The sequence below is a fragment of the Clavelina lepadiformis genome, chromosome 8, assembly GCF_947623445.1.
Source record: "Clavelina lepadiformis chromosome 8, kaClaLepa1.1, whole genome shotgun sequence".
NCBI lineage: Eukaryota > Metazoa > Chordata > Ascidiacea > Aplousobranchia > Clavelinidae > Clavelina > Clavelina lepadiformis.
In genome coordinates this window covers 14563979-14585293 of record NC_135247.1, presented here as the reverse complement: position 1 = coordinate 14585293, position 21315 = coordinate 14563979, and the positions used below count along the sequence as shown (strand labels likewise).

Genomic DNA, 21315 nt, shown 5'->3' with positions numbered 1-21315 from the left:
GTGAACGGCGGTATGATTGCGCCGTGACAACCGTATGTGAACAGAACTCGCTTGACTGGCATATGCTGTTAAAAAGGCGATTCATGAAATTTAAACTTCACGAAGACCATCAGATCCTTGTTTAAAACTTCAAAAAGATGTTTGATGATTTCACTTCAAAACCAGTGGAATTTTTATCGGCGTGGAAAACCGAAAAGAAGCTTCGCGAAAATTGTTCACAAACCAGGTTAATATCATACGGTATTGCTTCGCGTGATATTGTAGTTAACTGCTGATTGTGCGCTCATTATATGTGTTCTTGCATTACTTATGCAACCATATTGAGAACTAGTTAAATTGTGTATTCATTGTACCCACTTTGGTATAATTATTTGAAATATTAATTTTAAGAGATTAGACTGAGTTTAATAGTGAACCTTTGGTACTGCGTGCTTGAACCGCGCAGCTCATTCCTGCTGGATTATGGGAAGTGCTGTTACCTTATAAAAAGCAATTTTGATCATGCTATCACATATGAGTTTAATGAATTGCGTTGTTGTTGAGGTAAATTGTATTCAATAAAAACAAGGTCACAAATTTAACATCATAGTTTTATCACTTTATCTTAAAAGTAGTTTGATTTGCCTACACATTGAATGACAGATTTTGCAAATGCACTTTTGCAAAGTTGAACGCTTTGGGTCCATTGATTGCAGTTACACAATCCATTTCTTGGAGTGTATGTGCAGTCAAAACTTATTAAGTCAACTGTCCTGAACTCAAAATTCCAATTAACTCCAAGGCTACTTTCCTGATTCAAGAGAATTATCCATGCATATGTACAGAAATGTTTTTCCAACATTGATGTGATAAATGAGAGTAATTTTTTGGTAAAAATTTATATCTTATAAGACTTATATAGAGTCAAATTTCTCAATCACCAATTTTACTTCTAACACAAACATTTTGTCATTACTTCAGTTGTTGGTAAAATTCTTTTGTAACAGCCATGAAATTCTAAGATATGAGAGTGGGTACTGATGAATACATTTTGTTATGATCATTGTAATTTTAGCAAAGTTACAATAGTGGTGGTTGACTTTCAATGTCAGCTGCTTTGAAGTTGTTTGAAATTTGCATGTTTTCCATTTGGTTAGAGCATACGTGTCAAACTCCCGGCCCGCTTTACAATAAAACTTGGCCCGCAATGTTATCTTATACATTGAACTATTTCCGGCCCGCGAGATCATTGTACAGTATAACTTACTTTTTTCAAGCAAGAAACAAGATTATAACAAATCGCACAAAACAGCAGCACAGCAGTTGCCCTACCATTCGATATAATAAATAGATTTATTCTAACGCTTGTAATCTGGGATGCTTTTTTCTTTATTTTTTGTTAATTCTTTAATGCTTTTGCAAGGAAATGAATGAAACATAATGATGTAAGAGAAAAATAGCCAAAAATCGTCAAAAACATCAAAAATTTGGTGTTGTTTCGCTGCCTGTTCCAATCCATGTACTCGTGTCAGGAAACGTTCAATCAAGTTTTATCCTTACGGCCCGCGGCGTTAAATAAGTTTTCAGTTTTGGCCCCTGGTGCGATTGAGTTTGACACCCCTGGGTTAGAGCATTATTGGAATGGAAATCAGACATATTTCATAATTTACACAGGTGTCAGAAATATAAACAGATACCCATATCACACAGTGTATTATGCATGAACATCATAAGTTCAAGTCTCTGTCTTCTATTTCACAGTGAAATATTGACATATGAAGTTGAAAGCCAAACTCGACGACCACGACACGCGGAATGCCAGACAGAATCCCTGATTGATCTCCTCAACTCTTCAGCATCACCTTCACAAAACCTTAGTTACGATCAAGTGACATTATCAGATTTTTTGAAAGGAGTGGAACCTGTTGTTTCTAAGTAATAAAAGGTTATTTGTAAATATAATTTAAGATTAGGACTAAAGCCTTGAGAGTTTGATAACGATCGCCCGACATCATAAGTAATGGCCTACTTATAATTTTTTAATTAATTTTTTAGACAGCTTAAAGTGAACATTGCTGCTTACAGTTTCTATTCTGGTATATTTAAAACACATGATGGCTTGTCAGAGCTATCAATCACATGCGAACATTGTTTGGAAGAAAAGGGCTACACATCAGTTCAAGGTGAAATAATGAGTTAACAGTACACATAAAAATTATTTATCATCAATGCTATAGGTCTTTTAATTGTGTATACAACTATATTTACTTCTAATTGTTCGTTATGAATAGTTAAATAGGGTAATCAACAAAACTAATTCGCAAATTTCCATGAAGTGAGGAAACAGTTTTAACATGCCCTGGTCATTGGTCAAACACTTCATAATATTCCATCATAGTCATATCTCAAACTCTTGTAATAGAGCCTAAAATCAAAACCAGAATTTCTGACCTAAAAATGCACATTTCACCTATTTTCATGGCAATTTTTCGCTACATTCTGCATAAGCTCTTGAACGTTTGAACACATTACTACTAAAATAATTCTCAAGCTAATAAACAACATTAACCCTATTGGTCTAGCAAGTTTTTAAGTGCTTTTGGAAGGCTTTGACATTTTCGCGAAATTCTTTTTTTTCCGGTGATCACCTTAAGTGAAATTTATATCAGTTTGTTTACATATGGATATGATATGAATTAATTGTATGTTGAGTTAAGTTACATTGTTTTTAGGCTTAAAGAAGGAGGCAACATGTATATCTTGGAGCAGTAGTGGTGCTTCCATTGCTGTTTCATATGGAACAAATGAAAGTATTGCATGGAGTGACGAGAGGTATTTTGAAAGTGAATCATGTTCTGATGTTAACTTTTAAGCATTCTAGATCTTGTAGGAAGTCCTAACGGTTATACAAAATATTCCTTCCTCAATTTGAAGGCTGAATATGCTGTGTGTAGGTCCTACGTTTGCTTGTGGAACCTTGACCGTCCAAAAATGAAATCGGACGCTTGTGATCAGAAAGTTGAACTTGGAAGCAGTGTGCAGACGCTTTCATTCCATCCTCTATATGCTGGTTACCTGGCAGGTTAGAAAAATTATCTTTAGCTTATGCTTTTGTCTACTTGTTGATATGGCAAATCATGTTCTATATTTTTAGCTGGATTGTTCTCTGGGGTGGTGTTGATTTGGGATATTGCAAAAGATGAAATCGTGTATGGGGAAACTTCACATGAGGACCCAGTCACTTGCCTGTCCTGGCTTGAACATCACAATTCAAAGTAATCAAAGAATTTTGTGATTCCTCATGTAACTATTATACTTAGGCAGTGAAAATGCTTTAGTTTTGGTGGATGCCCTTGGCTATCCAGACCTTTTTTTTAATGAGTGCCACCAGAGAAAGTTTAATGTTCCAACTGGATAACTTAGAACAGGCGACAAAGTATTAAGTTTATTAACAGAATATGGCAATAATAAAGTTTAGCACATTCTGAGTGTAATGATTCATTAAGCCAAGCTTTCTAAAAGAGGGTGTTCTTGATTGCCCTAATTAAATCTTCTTTTTTTGGAGATGGCTCTGGAGTTTGAAGTACATTTTTACATTGTAAAGGATTTATATTTCATTGATAGTAACTAGCATTTTGTGCAGTAAGCCAGAACTGACATAATTAAGATCCTACTTCTGTTTCTAGCCTAACAAAATCTCAAATTTTTTCTTAGCCTTTATTATTGCCCCTATTGTTTTGTCTTGTAGATAATTACTCCTATTGTCTTTTCCTTTTAAACTCCTTTGTCCAAATGGTGATGCAAAAGGACACAATGCAGCAATTTTTTTTTGTGCCTAAGGTTTCTAAAAAGTCCTTTAATTTTTTCTTAATTGCCAGTGCTATTCTCTGTAAAGATCTTGCATTAATTCGATAATCTGTGCATAAATCATGGTCTGGCACAGAGCCAACCTAAGACAATAGCACTGTCCAGAAGGTGGTCAAGCAGCCCACTTTGTGTGGTAAAGCATTGATTAAAATGATTAATTTGAATAAACAATGGGTGCCCAGTGGGTATCCATTCAGCTCAATTTTCCATGCCCTACTCAAAAATTGGTCTCCATGTCACCCATGCAGCTGTTAAAACACTGCTTAAGCTTTCTTAAACCTACTTATCATATTGAAAACCTTTATAATTACGGTATAGCTCATTACTTTTGCTGGCTACCAGGTATCTTCACTTACTAACAGGAAGTTCTGATGGCCAGTTAATGCTTTGGAGACACAGGAAAGTATGTTGCAAAACTTGATTTATTAATACATGTTTAAACAGCTTCATAGTTCAAACTTAATCACCATTTATTCAAAGAAAAATTTGGTATTTTTAGGGAAAGGAAGGTGCTGCCATAAAACTTGAAAAGGCAATGCGGATTTTGGGTTCCAACCTTCCGCGGTAATTTCCTTGTGTAATGGTTGTAATTGATTTTATTTACATCTTGAAGTGTAAGATAATAGTCGAAGTAGTTTCATGTTTAGTATTGTGTGTGTGGCTCATGACCACTGGTATATCACATTCTATGCAGCTGTGTAACACTCTGGTCATCATATTGTTTAATCTGTTTAACAGAACATCTTACCATGGTTTTCCTTAATTCTTTTCTATTTTAAGGCGAGCTGGTGTAAAAGGTCATAACCCGGTTGGAATAACTTGTTTTGCGCCAGCAAGGAATGACACTGAAACTGTTCGTCACGAAAAATTACTCTCTTCCTCTGATGTTTTAGCAGTAGGTTGTGAGAACGGTTCAGTTTTGAAATGCAATATTGAAAGCCCATCAAACAACCCAGTTGTTTTTGTTTATGAAGTGAGTATTAACACTAGTTACATAAGTATATAATTAGTATATAGAATTTTTATGATGGAAATGCCTTAGCTTTTTACAAGGCAAGATCCACTAGCTATACAAAGACTTCTATTTGTTGAAGTTTCCTTTTTGAGTGAACATGTACTCTTCAATACATTTTCTTTTTTTTAAACTAATAATCTCATTAGAATTGATGTGCCCTTGTTTAATATATGCATACGACACTGGTTTGCCTCAGCCACACAAGATAATTTGTGAATACTGTATAGAGAAGGATATAAGGGAGTAGTAAGTGTTATCTAACAAAAGACTTGCACTGCTGTGTGTATGTCAAAAGTTAGATGGATTGGGCAGTTTTACAAAACAGCAATAAGCTGCATTGCTGCCGCATAGAAGTTGAGTAAAACTTCTTGTGTCAACATTTCACAGGGACATATTGGACCAGTGTATTCAGTAGATTGGTCTCCATTCCATCGACATCTTTTTCTCACTTGTTCAACTGACCAGACTTGTCGGTAAGTTTTTAGTATCTTTTGTTTGTTCTTTCGCAGTCATGAACTTGCAAAGATCTTTCATTTCATGGACAGGATGATGAGTCATAAGATACGCCGGAGTCTGTAGATTGTGCTTGGAAATTCAGAAAGCATAATCAACCATTCCATCAGACTTTATTTCAATACTCTTAGTCTTATTTGTCATTGGCCAAAGGGATGTGATTTGCTTTCTGGACTTCGATGAGCAATTATAATAGACACTGACACCTTAAACTGAGACGATCTGACTGTCCTACCTAGAAAGCAAAACTTAGCAATCTTCCCTCTATTGGCTTTTACATCAGTTTGATGGAAATTAGATCTCTTCAAAGATGATCACACGTTTTTACAGGCTTTACCACACCTTACAAGTAGCACCCCTTCGTGAGATTCGGCCTGAAGAGGCTGTAGGTGGAAAGCAGACCAACTATCTCTATTCCGCTCTGTGGTCTCCTACCAAACCACTTCTCTTTTACACTGCTGGAAGCAGGGGATGCATAGAAGTTTGTGATGTCGCTTCAGCAAGTTCCATTACTTCTTTAGAAGCTACGGGGTAGGTGAAGATGAGCGTTACAGCATTTGGTTGTGTACTGTGTTAAATTTTACAGCACGTTGTATAAAAGATCCGTTAAGTGGTGTCCTGAGGCTGCTTAAGCACATTGTGGTTGGAAACATCTGTGGGTTCATCTGAGTATTGTAACGACAAAACTCTCCGTTTTTTTTTTCAGGAAAGACGGAAAACTTTGCCCAATTAACACAATGCAGATCAGTTACAAACGTGCCAACATGTTGGCCACTGGCTCTTCCAGCGGTGTTGTAAACATATATAAGTTGGGGGTTCAGTTGGTCGATGCCGATCGCGTTTTGGAAGAAACGAAGGTTCTAGAAGACCTTGCCAATGAAGCTATGACCTCGGACTGACGTAATTTTCACATTTCGCTACACTGTGCTGTGCATTTCATATATTTTTACGCATCATTTGTAGTAAGTAAATAAAGTTTTATCTAGTTTATTGTTTCTGACGCTCATTAATTGCACTTGAAATGATAAAGAAAACAAGTAGAATGAAAGAACAAATGAACATGGCAACGTAGGGAAGAACGAGCGTTTGAAGCCTTCAAGTAAAAGGCAGGTAAACTAACATCAGCACAAACCGTCATCTCAGTTACTGAGTTTCATTCGGTGCAGAAGTCGCGGAACAATTTGGCTTAAATTACTGCAATTCAAATAACAACAATGCAGTGAAAAGAAAAAAAACTATAAATGCGTAGTGATGCTCTCGGATGACGTGGTGGAACTTGATCTGGAAGATTCGCGCCGTCTTTCATCCGGTTCAGCTTCCCACTTCTTGCTATCTGATGTCCTCTTAGGCGATGGTGAATGCACAGTAATAGTTGGCACAACGATATTGTCTTCCCTAACAGTTCCGAAGGTCTGAGCCTCTAGGATGCAGGAATCACTGCGAGTCCGAGTGAAGATGGATTTTCTACGTCCGGCTAAGATTTCATCACCATCCGATTCGTGTATGGGGTCCATGGAAGTCACAGAGCTCACACTTGATTGCTTTTCAAGTGATTTCGTCGCGTAATCGACATAGAATTTAGAACGTGATTCTGACCTGGTCACCACGTAGGGGGCATTATGGGTAGGCGGATTTTCCGTTTCTTGCTCCGAAAGTTGTCGGTAAAATCCGGTCACACGATCAGGAGGCTGCGCCTTCCGGAAGGCGCTTCGTCGGTTGAGTCGTACTCTTTGCGTACTTACTGGTACTGTGCGTTTCCGTGGCCAACTTCTTTGGAACTCGTCCGCAGGCGAGTTATCCTCATCGCTACTGGATGAATGGGATTCGCTGGACCAATGCTTGGACTCTTCAGACGGCGTGGTAGAGGACGAAATCGAAAACATCGGAGCGGTCATTTTAGCAGGAAGGGTCATAATGGAGTTTGACCTCTCGTACTTGGATTTCACCCTTTGCTTCACGTCCATCATGTCAAGTACATCTTGCCTTACTCTAGCTGTTAAAAGAATAGTCGGAAGTTGAATCAAAACCTTCGTGTAAGTAATGATAAAGGATGAAAGTTTCAGAAAAATAGTTATTGGATTCTTTTTTGAAATTCAGTATCTTAATCTGAATCTTCCCTACCGGTATCAGAGAAGTTTCTTCGATGTCGCTTCTCGGACGCCACAAGTTTTTTTAATTTTTGACTCCAGCTTGACCCGTCACTTTCATATCCAGAGTGCTCGCTTGGAGGAGATTTTGAATAGAGTATACTATCATCTTGAGCTGAGCATCTCTGAACTTTATCATCGCGAAGATGAAATTCCTGAATGTCGCCATCCTCATCCTGAAGACTTCCTTGTCTATTGATTTCTTTAGCCGGTGAGTAGGACGCGGAGGAGCTGGACAATCCTCCCAAAGCGATCTGCCTGTAGATGCTCTTCATTGGGGAGGTGGTTGCCGGATTGACCGACATGGATGAAGTGCTCACTGCTTTGCGATTCAGTTTCTTCGATTTCTGGCCAGAGCTTGGTCTTGGCAGTGTTTGAGTTCGCCTAAATGTGAGATTGTTAAATGACTCTGGCTTAGATCTGTCTTGGTAATGTTAGCTTTTGTTCAATCAATACCAACTTACTTTTCTTTCGGAACTTCGGCGCCATCCTCAACCAGCGCAAAGTTGTATTCTTTCATGGAACTGTTCATGGCGTAGTAAACGTTGCCATTACCAGGTATGACAAGTTCTAACGAAAAAAAGTGACAGATTAGCAAAACCCACCAAATTAAAAGTCCACCTGTTGCGAAGCTCAATTGTCGTTAAAATACTGTAGGGCAGGCTTTGTTTAAAGTTTTACAGTACAATAAACATAATTTACAAGTTTTACATCATAATAGCAGTTTTTACCTTTATCACCGGGAAGCAACTGCATGAGAGAAAAATTGTGAAGATCTTCCTGAGTCAAGTCAAACAACTCAAAAGCTTTCTTGATGAAAGCCGGTGATCGGTCGTTGGATGAAAGCTACACAGACGTCAATAATGTTATCACAAACCGTAAGCTCACCATGCAGCGTTTTTAAAAAGTGAAACGACAACTTCATCTTATATGAACGCTTCTTACATTTATTTCTTTGGTTTTATGCTCTGGTGAAAAAGTATCATCATCTGAGCGCTTTTTGATCAGCTGGATTTGGACCACTCTTCCCTAATGACCAATGAAATACAAAATTACAATAAATTATTTCTGTCGTCCCGGCAGTAGAAGCTGCGCAGTACATAATTGTGCACTTAAAAGTTCCTATCTAATCAAAAAGATATATTTATGTTAAACCACATCATTTCCGCTTCACAAGTGCATTACCTCATTGCTGGAAGTTTCTGCGTTCATCACGTGACCATTTGTTTTGACGGGTGGATGATGACTGTCAGATTTGCTGAAGTATAGAGAAACAATATCAATGAAACGACAATTTAGGCTTTCACGGTATGAAAACTATGCACGTTTCATAGAAGGGTATATTGTTGCGTGATTAACGCCTTACCTGGACTCGTTGCTCGAGTGTCTGCTCAGATTAACCGGAACTGACGTAGTAGGGGCGCCATTTCCGTTCCAGTCATAAGCACCACCATGGAAAGCTAACATGCTGAGAACATATACCAAGGTTTGAATTATTCGAGGCGTTCATGCAAATTGTTTGAACAATTAAAGTATTGCTGTTAGTAATGTACAACTTGTGTTTATTTTCCATGTAATAATAATATATGTCATAGTTTAAACGTTGACGAAGATGACATAACTATTTATATATCAATGTCCTATGCAAATGTGTTGGTCGGTTGTTTTATTTTCGACAAACAACTTACTCAGATATTGTCTTCTTTATTGGCGTTGATGGTGTTGGCGATACTGGCATAGAATTCGGAATCTCTATTTTTTCAGACAATTGCACACTGCACAGAAAAAGAATAATATTTTTAGTTTCCTTGTATGCGCTGTATAAGAAAGCAAAACTATTTCCTTGTAGTTGATTATAATTGTGGACTTTCGTTGTTCACTATTCAATTGATCTATTTAAAATTCTAAAGCAAAAACAAAACCACCAATCAACAGTAAACAACGGTATCTAAAACTTACGCCTGTTCGTCGGTTGGTAACATGATTGAGTTAAACCATTCATTGAATAAAGTATCTGACTCCAGATGTTGATAACTTCGGCACGAAGCTTGCCATAGCTGCAGCTGAGCCAGAAGCTCAAATTCGTTTCGACGTTTGTTAAAATTAATAAGCCCCTTCTGTAAATTAAAATATCATATTTGTAAAACTACATCCTCTACGGATACAAGTAGTGTCTAGGATGACATGAACACTGTGTAACATTCACCTCCAAGAAGTCGGGTTTAGCAGTGTGTAAGTATGTTAAGTCCGTAAGGAATGATCCCAGGTAAGGGACAGTCCCGTGCATAACTCCAGAGAGAATATCACGCTGCCGCCGAAAGGTGGCGTCTTTGCGCACACGACTGATAGCACTTGTATCTGTGTTTACTTTGGCCGTTCCAACCTGTGCAATATGCAATTATCAGCATTTTATTTTATAAATGTCTATAAGCACAAGAAAGTGCTTGAAATCCAGAAAATGCCAATGAAATAATTATTGATGGTGGAATATTTTCGAAAAAGTATTGCTATACCTTCATTATGAGGTCTTTCATATTTATTTGTTCCAATTCCTGCAAGAGCTCCATGTGGTAGCTCGGTACGTGTTGCCACGTCCGCTTGAGGCGGTGTATAGAATGTGTTTGCAAACCAGACACTATCGCACGCAGTGAAGAGAAGTTTTTTAATTCTCTGCACACCTAGAAATACAAACGTATCCTTATTACATGTTTTCTAAAATCAAAACAGAGAAAATATTGTGATCTGCTACAAGAAATGAAAACCAACTTGGGCAACTTCAATCCATTTGCAAAAGACTTTGACTCTTTGTGACAATTTTAGTGCGGGACATAGGCATGTACCGAGCACACAATAAACGACTTTATTGAACTGGTCTATGGTCGCTCGCACGCAGGCGGGTTTTTCCTTGCATGAGCGAACAGCAGTGAGGCAGTGATGCGGAACAACGCGCAAAAATAAATTCTGGAAAAACATTCAACAACATTTAAGTGATTTTGATCGATTAAAATCAAAGAGTTAGCCTTAAGCAGCAGAAACACTAAAAAGATGGAAATGCTTCGCGTTTTCTCAGTATTTCGTCTAGCCTATAAATGAATGACGTAATCTGACATATTGCTGGGTGGAAAAACGTAGAATACGATAAACGTGTCACCGCAGATAGCTTCAAGTTTCAAAATAACTGAAATACACGAGTTACACGGCACAGCAAGGGACACTACACGTTTAATGTACGACTACTTAAGGCATGCTGTGTTAACTTACTGCGTCTTTGACTGTAAGTTGCTCGGCTATATTCTGCACTGACATTTGCTGAAACATCGTTCGGGCCGAATCTAAATTTAAAAACTCATCGTCCAAAGCAAAGCCATTGATTTCCACAGGAAGTATTGCGCTCCGACAGGGCGTGTTCATCGCTGTAACACATGAGCATTCTACGATGACTTGTATTGGCAATAATTGAAAACATTACTTCATTCGAGTCAGGCATAAATTCACGTATGTCACAAGTCATTTTTGCTAGTAAAAGTATCTAGGCTAAGTCCCGGGAGTTATTAGCCTTACCTTCCACCGCGCTCTCCTGTGAGCTTCTCACTTCAGCTGCTTGGAGCTTGGTGTTCAGGTAAGTTAGAAAATCGCACGTTTCACTATCAGGTGCTAGGATCACTGAAGAGCCGCTCGAGACGCCGCTTTGCTTGTATTCCTCCGCCAGTGCTCTCATTTTCTTCAAGAGGTGGTGATGCGGCGGGTCGTAGAAATCACCGAAATATCTCTCCAGCCAAGTACGCAAGACTTGCTCGATTGACCTACAATGTAGTTTTTGTTGAGTCGTGGTTATCAAGTTATCTTTATCATACGTAAAAATAAAATTTGCCGAAAAGGCAACATAGCCCAAGTAGTTATAGAGTGGTCTGCATGATATACGGCTGCTGCTGAGTAGGATTAACTCTCAACCGAAGACAAAAGGTTTCCTGTAATCACCATTATTGTGTTCAGGTTTGGAGATATTACCGCATCCCATCAAGGTAGTGATCACTCAAGAAAAGTAGCAATTTTCATTAAACAGTAGAAATGATGACAAAAATTAACGCGTATCGATGCTGTGATTCTAGCACACTGGGCCATACTATTATTATTGTACTTATTATTATGCCTCACAGACAAATAGTTCAAACTTAAAGCTTTACTTCGCTTTTAACTGCTGATTCAAGGCAAGCTGATTAATTGGAAAATTTTCTGATTTTGTGCGGTATCATGGTTAGCAAATTACCGGCCACATTAAGCGTACATTGTTTGCGGCAGGTTGCTGACAACAAAACACGATGACTAATCGCATAGAAAAGATTCCACATAACAGAGCTTAACAGGTGATCTAGGTTAAAGCGCTATTTAATAATCACACACAAACACACCTATAAATTGGCCCGCTTTTCTCTGAAGGTTCCGATTTCAGTCGCTCACCTCTGTAAATAAACAAACAAACATGTTAAAAATGAAACGTATATGGGATTGTCAGGGTTTAATGTCTGTTAGGGCGTGTATTGCATCATACAATAATAATATTCGTATCATAACATTGGTACACTTTCAAACATTTACATATAAACAAGTTAAGAACTGGCAACCAGCTGCAGACACGACTTGCATATCGATATGGTGCCTTTGTTAAGAAAAAACAGCGCAAATTGTAGTTGGCTTAAAAGCGTTTGGTGGGAGGATTTAACGTGAAATGATTTCCTATTAGTTGCTGGTACTTCCCGCGAAATACTAATCCTCTCTGGAACGAAGTACGCTGCTTGAAAATATTTGTTAAGAAAACGCCTTGGTACGGTAAATTCTTTTCCAGGAAGTTGTTATTGCAATTGTCCTAGTTTGCGCAGACCTGTGCGTGGCACAAACACTTGAATTACCCCATAACGTGGTGCACAAATTATTTTGTTTGCTAATTTTCATCAAAGAATTCGTACTGCAAGTGCCGGCAATACTCATTTCGATAATGTTCCCCGATCTGCCAGTAACTTCGACAGCAATAGCTTGAAATTATACAAGTTGTAAGTCTGACATTTCACACAAATCCAAGTTTGTTTTCGCACAGAACTTCATTAAACTGTAGAGATCAAAATATTTTGTATGGATATCTTGGCGCAATAAAAGTGTTTCACAAACGCAGCATGACGTGTCCAAGTGAAAACAAATCCAGTTATGGAAACGATAGAAAAAACGCCTAACTTCGACGATACGGGTTATTTAACAAAGGCAATAAACACGCCGGTTTATAGTCGACTTTTTAGTTTAGCTGGTGCCAACGGCCTAACATATAAATCAGTAACCAAGCATTGCACCAACTGCAGCCGCATGAAGTGCAAATAAACCTTCGATATAAAAGTTTAAAGGTCTAATTTACACAAAGATAAAATGACGTCAATTTACCACACGTTTTTACTGCAAGTTTGACGCAGATCAAATCATTGTACACCACAGAACAGCCTGTTAAATTGTTGGTTATAAACACATCCGTATAAGATGTGCACGGGTTACAGAAAGATGATATTGAAGTTCAGCGCCATCTTACGAGAGATGCACTCAGATTTTTCAGGACTTAAACCTTAACCGTTTAAAAATGTTTTGGTACAAACACATCATATAAACAAGGGGAGCATTTATTTCCAAAATACTCGCAATGCAAGTATGATGACGACTACTGAGTGGCAGCTACAAACGAAAACATTTTAAGACGCTTACTCTTTGACGATTTGATCCAGGACTGCCTCGGGAGTCGCAAAGGACCGGTAAGTGGCGAGGAACACAGTGAGGAAGTTTTTCTCGCCCCAGTCGTCAATGAAAGACTGACACAAGTGCGACACCAAGTGTTGCAAAGTAGCACCTTTTATATAACGCACCTTATGTGTTTCCCACTGTAGACCGTCCGACATCTACAAAAATCGAATCTCTCTGAAATTATTTGCATAAAGCAGACAAACTATGCTCAATTAAGAGATGACATTGCAGTATTTTGCAGGCCGTAACGCCTTCTCTATCGTGGTTGCCAAACGTGCTACAAGAACAAACGCTTACAATATGAGATGGCGATGGGGCACGCCTTATCCGCTTGAGCATTACTGCATAGATGACGTCATCGTGACGCTCCTCGCCCCATTCTCGCTTGTTGTCCTGCGAATACAAAAACAAAACAGTTACAAAAATGCCGGATATTTTTAGAAAGTATAGATAGCACGAAAATATTGCAAAGCATGGTTCATACAGGTAAAAGCTATAAATCAGGCAGTTGACGCGATTGTGAAAATGATTAATCCTAGATGAGGAAGTTCTAAACGTAAAATGTTCAAGTGTCTTCGCACCTTGCCGACTATGGAGAAGGCGTGCGAACGTACAGCGTTTCGCCTGCACAGTGCGGGCTTGTTCTTTTTCCTACTCGGCTTCTTTTCGATGTCGCATTTAACCGAAACATTTCGCCGCGGTGAAGACTTCCCCATGAGTTTATGCCACCGTGACACCGCCCACCAACCACATGATGCTTTGTTTCGATTAGTTACGTCATCAAACGGTGTCCAATGAAGCGAACAGTTTGGTGACGTAATAATACACGAAAGCGGCCTCGCAGGAGCCTCTTTCGAGACGTCATCGGGTTTGATCGGTAAACTGCAAAACGAACGTTCCCTGAAGGGCACGAATTCTGGAGTAGGGGGCAACGTGGGGCAATAGTGCCGCTTTGTTAGAATCAGGGATGTGGGCCTCGTGAGTACGAAGGGGGAAACTTCTGCTGATCTTTGTCGGAAATTGATGGTACTCCCATTTTGGCCCAAAGCATCCAGCTCGATCAGCATTTTCGCAAGAACGTAGGCACCTCACGACTTCATGTTTCGATCAAAAATGGACTTGGAACAAAAGATTTACAAGATATTTCTACGATATACGCACTTGCATCGTCAGCTGAATCAAGACAAAAAATAGTTTATCCGAAATTTTTATTTGCAGAAGTTTTTGCTGATGCCTAATTATGCAAGCTGTAAAATACTTACGTAACTAAAACTCGCATCAACTTCAACCATTGATATATAACTCGAGCGAAGCTTATATGACTTTAAGTACGCCTGCTCATCACATCTTCTGCATATCATATCAGGCAGTGTATAAACTTAATTTTTATTCGATGAAGTCTCACGTTCTTCTGCCTATTGTCTACGAACGTCTGACGTATGGCATGTACGCTGCGTGATGTTTTAAACTCTTGGCAGATTTGATAAACAAATCAAAATAGCGGTTTAGTTCCTTTTTCTTTTGACAGTTTGAAACAAGGAAGCGTTGTAATGAAAACTCGGAAAGCGAAAAGCGGAAAAGCGAAGCTACACTTTACAGTATTATTAATCGATTATTATTTTTGACAATAACTACTAAACTCGGCTGATCGCATGCTGGCCGTTGTCGTCATCCAAAGCGGTAAGACGAAAACCGTCATAATCTGCAAAGAGTTTCTCCCAAACTTTGCTGTTGTCGACTGCATTAAATAATCGCGGAACTTGACAGAGATAAGAACGTAAACATGTAGCCTTCCTTTTTAAACGGAAAGACGCGGTTTCGAAGTAAAACCTTACATAAACAAGTTACATTATTTCTTTCCTGGTAATACTTAACTTAATTTTCAAACTTTCAACTTATACGTTCATTGGAACAATAGTATGCGCGTGCTTGAAATTCGCATATATGTGCGATTTACGAAGCCAAATCATAAGCCGAACTTTTCGCCTCCATTAAACCAGTTTACCATTTGACGAAGTTGTTTTGGTTCTCCGAAACCGTTCCAAGTTTCACAAAAATATGACGTGCAAGCGATAAGAAAAAGTAAATGGGAACAACCGAAATTACAAAGTAAACGACACAAATAGACACCAAACATCCCAACATTTAGTTAAGCACTTCCTTCTTAAAGGCGGGGTATCCAGAAATGTGCTTGACATGGTAGTATGTTACTCTTTTAAAATGACTGAAGAAAACCCCCAACTTAGGCGCGTTATATGCTATCTGCGAGCACATTAACAGTTAATATCGGCAAGATCAAAGAAAATTTCTGCAATTTCATGTAACTTAGAAGCGAACTAACTCTGATTACAGCAATACTGGATCACGCGGTGTAAGTCCACTCTTTTCTGTCTTAGGGTTCGACAATTTAGTAAACAACCAACCTAACCTGGTGATTCACCAACATTTTGCCATTTCTTTTTGTATTTGTTCTCCAGTTTCTTGGCGCAACTAATTTAGGCGGTGATTTTTCTGCGGGAATTTACTCTGCAGTCATCTACATAATCCAAACAACGCGTTAACGTTTACTCAAGCTCGTGTTATTGTTGTAAAACTTCTTTAAGAACTTGCTTTCTATCTTTCTCTGTATTTCTAGCGCAATGAGCGCAGGAAGTGCACATTGTAATCGACAACTTCCGATGTGGGACAAATCTACCAGTTGGCGATTGCTCTGTTTCTTCTCAAGAGGCCGCTGTAAACAAATAATTGCCAAATTGGGAATTTAAAACTGACATAAACATCCGAACTTCTTATGTAACGATCCTATTTTCCGAAACAAACTGCTTAGCTATGATACATCTGCGCATATTGAACTTATTAATGTATGTACGCAGTAGAAACGCTATAATCCTAGCATATAATCAGCGGTTAATTCACAAATCATATCATCTCCAGAATGATTACATAGAACTTTTTGAGCTGACATTTGGTTCGCTTACAATCGTGCTCACTTAATTGTCTCTTATTTAATAAACGCATTTCATTGAGAAAACTATCGCGTACACAGTTCTCAAGAACTCTTTCCCGCAAGTCAAAAAGACAATTCATTTCCGGCAACGTGACCCTTTTTAAATATTACATCTTGCGGGCGACTTTCTAAAAGTAGTTGTCGTCCCACACACAGTTTTCAACGAAGTATTTCCAGTATGGTTAGTTCACATGAATCTTTGCTTGAGATATTTGATCTTATTAGGAAACGTCTTATGCATAATGAAGTAACCCTGCAGCTTGCACCTGTGTCATTTGCTGTTATAACCTTAGTGCCAGTTTCCTCGAGTAAATTAGCATTTATTTCCTATTAACATGTAACAGATGAACCGATTTCTGACCTATAACGGCTAACAGAATCAGTAGCACATCACGCGTAAATAGATTAGGTCTCGTTGGAGGTAGAACAATTTCGTCTGCACGTTTTAATATACTACGACAGTAAAAGCTATTTTAACCGAAAACAGACGCAAAGCATTACATACCTCAGTATTTCCAGTACCAATGCATGATATACGACAAACAGAACACGCTAATTGCTGGCAGGAAACAAATATGTTACTCGACAAAACCGATAACTGACACTTAATGCATTAGTTTCCATTTCTTCTGACACTCATATGGCGCATTTTAATTGCGGAAATGGAGCTACAAAGACGTGATAGATTAATAGTGCTGGACGTTTTACTATTGCTTGTAAATGACAATGCAACAATTTAAAACCAAATGATCTAATCGACGATGATCATAACTTTTATGTATGACGTCAAGTTTACAGACGTGCCTAAGGGATAGAGACACACTGCCACCTTTCAAACGACCATTACAATCCAACAATGTAGATTTTAACGTATAGACATCCAGTCCAAGCTATGAACCGAAAATCCCTTGCGACCAAAGAATTACTTAAAGCTAAGTAACAATTTTAAAAAGCAACCGATCACTTTTGTCTCTTAGACTAGAGATTAGAGAACCAGAACTCTTTACCCACTTTCCAAGTTAACATGGTAGTTACAGTTAACAATCAACTTGCAAGAATCGCCATACTACTTACAAAGACTTCTAATTTTCACTTCTGTGACACTACACCGGTGACGCATCCCCTACTTAACTCAAGTAACACAAACTGACTAACATTGAATACTGGCGGATTCGTGCATAACAGCCTTGCAAGCCATTCTCCTCGCAGATTGGGATCTGGAGGCTGCACCGCTCAAAACAGTCGCTCTTTGGGCGAGGTCCTGAGGCTTTGGCCCTTAGCACCTTGTCCGGTACATTTTTGTGGATTTTCATCGCGACGATTTGAGCGTAATTGTCCCCGTAGGCGAAAACCTTTGCGATCACGAAGCTGGACGTTGGTACCTAGAACGCTGTGTACAGCTGTTCTTTCTTGGCAAGCCAGCATTGCTATGAAATCAAGCTCCGATGAATGATTGTATATTATTAAATGCCCACGCAGACGTCAAGCGAGATGCATTAGTTCCAAATTAAATCGTGAAAGTTATACCGTAACAGCAACTATAAATGTCGATTACGTTGCAAAACAACACATAGTATTTCACAAACATAATTTGTTTTCCATATAAGTCTGTTGATTATGCTTTATTATCCAACTGGTCCAAGATCCAACTGATTTATTATACAGTAGATTGGTATCCCAATGGTAATGAAAATTCATGGAGAATAATAACTAAAGCCTCGCAAAGCCAACTGATATATAAGCTCTCACAACCACAGCAACCAGGTTAATTTTTGTCTGGTTGTGCCTCAATCTATTTGACTTGGCTCAAAAGACAACCAGGTTTATCTGTGACTTCTCAATTCTTGTCATTTTCCTGTGTTTTTCGTTTTCAAGCACTCAGATCCGATTACAGCTTTGTGGATAATCTAATTTTTGACGACAGCGCTGACTCATGCCCAAAAAAGCAGACGGGTAATCATCAAAAGCGACAATTGTTTCTGCAATGTGTGACGTACCGACGTCATATCGAGGTTGCTGGACTTACGTTTTACAACCGTGAAGATATTCTTACAAGACTTTGTGCTTTTACTAGAAAAGATTTTTTTTATATCCTTTTTGAGTTTTTTGCAAAATCTCAAAGGCGTTTTCTGTAAAAATTTTAAGTCAAAACAAATTTGCAACGAGGCATGACCAAAATAAAACAATCCACGGTGTCTTTCTTGGCACCGTGCTGTTTGTGTTATGACGTACCTGCCCCGGGCAAAATGCCATTCTAAGGACTACGTCACGTCTTAAAGTGGATCCACATGCTAGCATAAATTGACGTAACTGGCATTTGGCTTATAATGCCGAAAGAGTTGTTCCGAAAAAAAAAGCACCAGCCTATTGCGTTGTTGCCATTAACGTAGCGTTGGTTATAATGGATTTTTTCGCGAGAATAATGTCGCTGTGGTCGTGAAAAAAAGCAGTATTATGACATGCAACGAAGCACAATACAGCATTACAGTAACCCGTTTTGCGTATTTCAGTGATAAATATCAAAAGGCCAGTTTCAGGCTTTGCAGTATTTTTAACCCATAATAACAGTAGCAACATACACAACTCAGCGTTCTGTATCGGAGAAAGTGCATTCAGCATTAGCAACAGGAAATCACAATATTTATAAGCGCAGTGTGGAGTTCAAGGTGGGAGGCCAGCTTGCACATCTCGGGTGATTTCAGCTATCATAAGCGACGTGCAGACGTGTGACGCAAGTTACGTAAATCTTGCTGACGCAACTGCTTGCGTAAGCGGGGAATTTGCAAGCGACTCACTATAACTTACAGTACAACGTGCATGAGATGTGCGTCAGCTGGACAAAACGGTAAAACACACGTAGTAAACATAGTGCTGCATGCTGGACTACATACTAACACTTCCTTTATATTCAGTACAGATAAATATAAATTGCTAAGTAATTTGAAGTTTAGGATATGTCCTTGTTGTTGAAAGAAACTCATTTCAGGAAAGAGTATTAAAAATAGCACATCGCTGTACAGTAAATAATTTGCCTGGGGAAATAGAAATGAATTTATGAAATTTGTATCTTCCAGGGCCATCTCATCAATTGTTATGAAGAAAATATTGGATAATATCAACTGTTGCTCAGAAAAAATTTCTTACATGATATCATAAAATAGTTTGAATTAATGGCTTTACAATCATGACGTCAGTAGCTTATTATTTGATGGTATTGTCAACTGCAGTGTGCACCAAACAATCATTAATTATAATTGAATCACTTTTTTCTGGTGATTTCCACAGCTGATTAAGTGCATACTTGACCTTTTTGCGCTTTTCAGCAGAAATTTAGGTCATTGTTTGTTCTTTTTCCTTTGTTCTTCAGTTGACGTCATTAAGTTGGTAAGTTTAAAAATTAGCGACACCGTGCGGTTGGCCAAGGCTTCAGCGAAACACCAAACAGCGGCGACCCATGGAGACAAAAATTTTGTACCGAGTACAAAATTTGGTAATAATATTAATAATATCCAAATCTGGTTTAAAGGAATTATTTTTTCTGCAGTATTACTTCAGAATGCAGTAAAAGTCCACTTTTAGCGATATTCTGTACCAAACCAAGAGTGATGGTGAAGTCAGTCAGTATGTTTGTTTTTCTGTAAATTATTGTCAGCTTAGCTAACACGCATGTTTAGCAGACATCGGTAAACAGCAACAATTTCATTTGTATAGCTAGAAAGGCAATTTACATTTTGAAAATAACTTACTTAATGAAAAAGCAATTTTCAACTGCAAATATGACAGCATTTTCAGTATAGCCTAAGTAGTGGTCATTTCTAAAGTAAGTCACTCCTATTTTTGGTCACCAAATGGTCCATCTTATGACTACCTCAACTGTGGTCAACTGAGCTTTGATATATCTAACAACGCACAATGCATTCCAAAAGTGTAATTGGTGATATGCATTGCGTCACCTGTTTGACCGGTCATAACCTATCGCATAACCTCGCGTTTACTGGCATAACCTATTACACCGCAGTAGGCTTACTCATACCATAGTGGCCTTTACCTAATTCATGAGACGGCTCACATCTTGTTACTTTGTGCGTTTACATTTAACCAAGTTTAAAATGATTCAAAATTATATGGATGCGTTTTTAAACGTGTGGTTTAGTTACGTATTATCAAAAATTGAACTTTTGCTGTAACACGTGACTTGATATCCAAGGTAGTACATTGGTGCTGAAAAACCAACCTACTTTGGCATTTACAACAAAGTATTGCTATTATAAGGACGGAGAAAAACGTTTCCAACTTTCCATGCACCAAATTAAAGTGAAGTGCATTTAGTAAATGTACAGTAGCTATATCCACAAATCATGCTTGCAAAAGCCGATCTTAAACTAATGTTAGTTATACACTTTATTAGCGTAATAGAATTAAAAAGTACGACTTACTATTCCATAGTCTGGTGCCACATATCCATTGATGAGTGACGTACTGATAGATGACATCATAACCATGACGTAATTTGAGTAGTCCGCTTGTCCAGACGCTTTGCTCTTTTTCAGACCTTCTGTGTTCAAAAGTGCTTGACTGCTGTACGTTTGGGTCAACCTGTTCGCTATTATACTTACATATTAAGACGATTTTTTCTTTCTGCATCAGATACAAAACATATTTTGTATTTTGTTTATACCAAGACAATAATTTTGATGATTTAATCGCAGTGCCTAGCTTTATAATGGCTCTATTGTTTGTCGATGTGATGCATTATTACCGCTCGGTAAACATCACTTTTCGGATTTAATCGGTCAATAAAACCATATTAAATAACCCCTGGTGGCCTAAACCGCTCTATATGTGCCATGTACGCAATCATCGCAATAATAACTCCCAACAAATTAACAAAACGACAAACAACTGTCAATAGAAAAACAAGCAAACACCCAACGACATGTTTGTCGCCTGGTTATGTACACACCTCGTCGCCAAATATCATCCTGTATTAACAGCAGCTGGCATGACTCTTA

General features: G+C 38.4%; 2 protein-coding genes across 3 annotated transcripts; one reads left to right on the top strand and one right to left on the bottom strand.

The window, feature by feature from the left end:
• Positions 1-18: 18 nt before the first annotated feature.
• On the top strand, positions 19-6364 carry LOC143469089 (cytoplasmic dynein 2 intermediate chain 2-like). Its single transcript, XM_076966650.1, has 12 exons — positions 19-226; positions 1741-1914; positions 2035-2162; positions 2712-2811; positions 2934-3061; positions 3134-3254; positions 4189-4249; positions 4346-4410; positions 4627-4819; positions 5249-5334; positions 5705-5905; positions 6081-6364. Exons 1-12 carry the CDS (start codon positions 138-140, stop codon positions 6271-6273), a joined length of 1539 nt encoding a protein of 512 aa, XP_076822765.1. The 5' UTR covers positions 19-137; the 3' UTR covers positions 6274-6364.
• Positions 6346-20959, bottom strand: LOC143469086 (ral guanine nucleotide dissociation stimulator-like 1). 2 transcript variants are annotated; one of them, XM_076966646.1, is made up of 18 exons: positions 20740-20959; positions 13594-13689; positions 13261-13451; positions 11931-11981; positions 11083-11324; positions 10783-10934; positions 10288-10482; positions 10035-10199; positions 9728-9904; positions 9481-9638; positions 9210-9296; positions 8888-8989; positions 8707-8779; positions 8467-8550; positions 8253-8367; positions 7986-8091; positions 7496-7905; positions 6346-7367 (listed from the first exon to the last, which is right to left on the bottom strand). In XM_076966646.1, the coding sequence occupies exons 1-18, from the start codon at positions 20803-20805 to the stop codon at positions 6610-6612; spliced, it is 3228 nt and encodes a 1075-aa protein (XP_076822761.1). In that variant the 5' UTR covers positions 20806-20959; the 3' UTR covers positions 6346-6609. The 2 variants fall into 2 exon arrangements, with proteins under 2 accessions (XP_076822761.1, XP_076822759.1); XM_076966644.1 differs by lacking the exon at positions 20740-20959 and adding an exon at positions 13878-16747.
• Between the last annotated feature and the right edge of the window lie 356 nt (positions 20960-21315).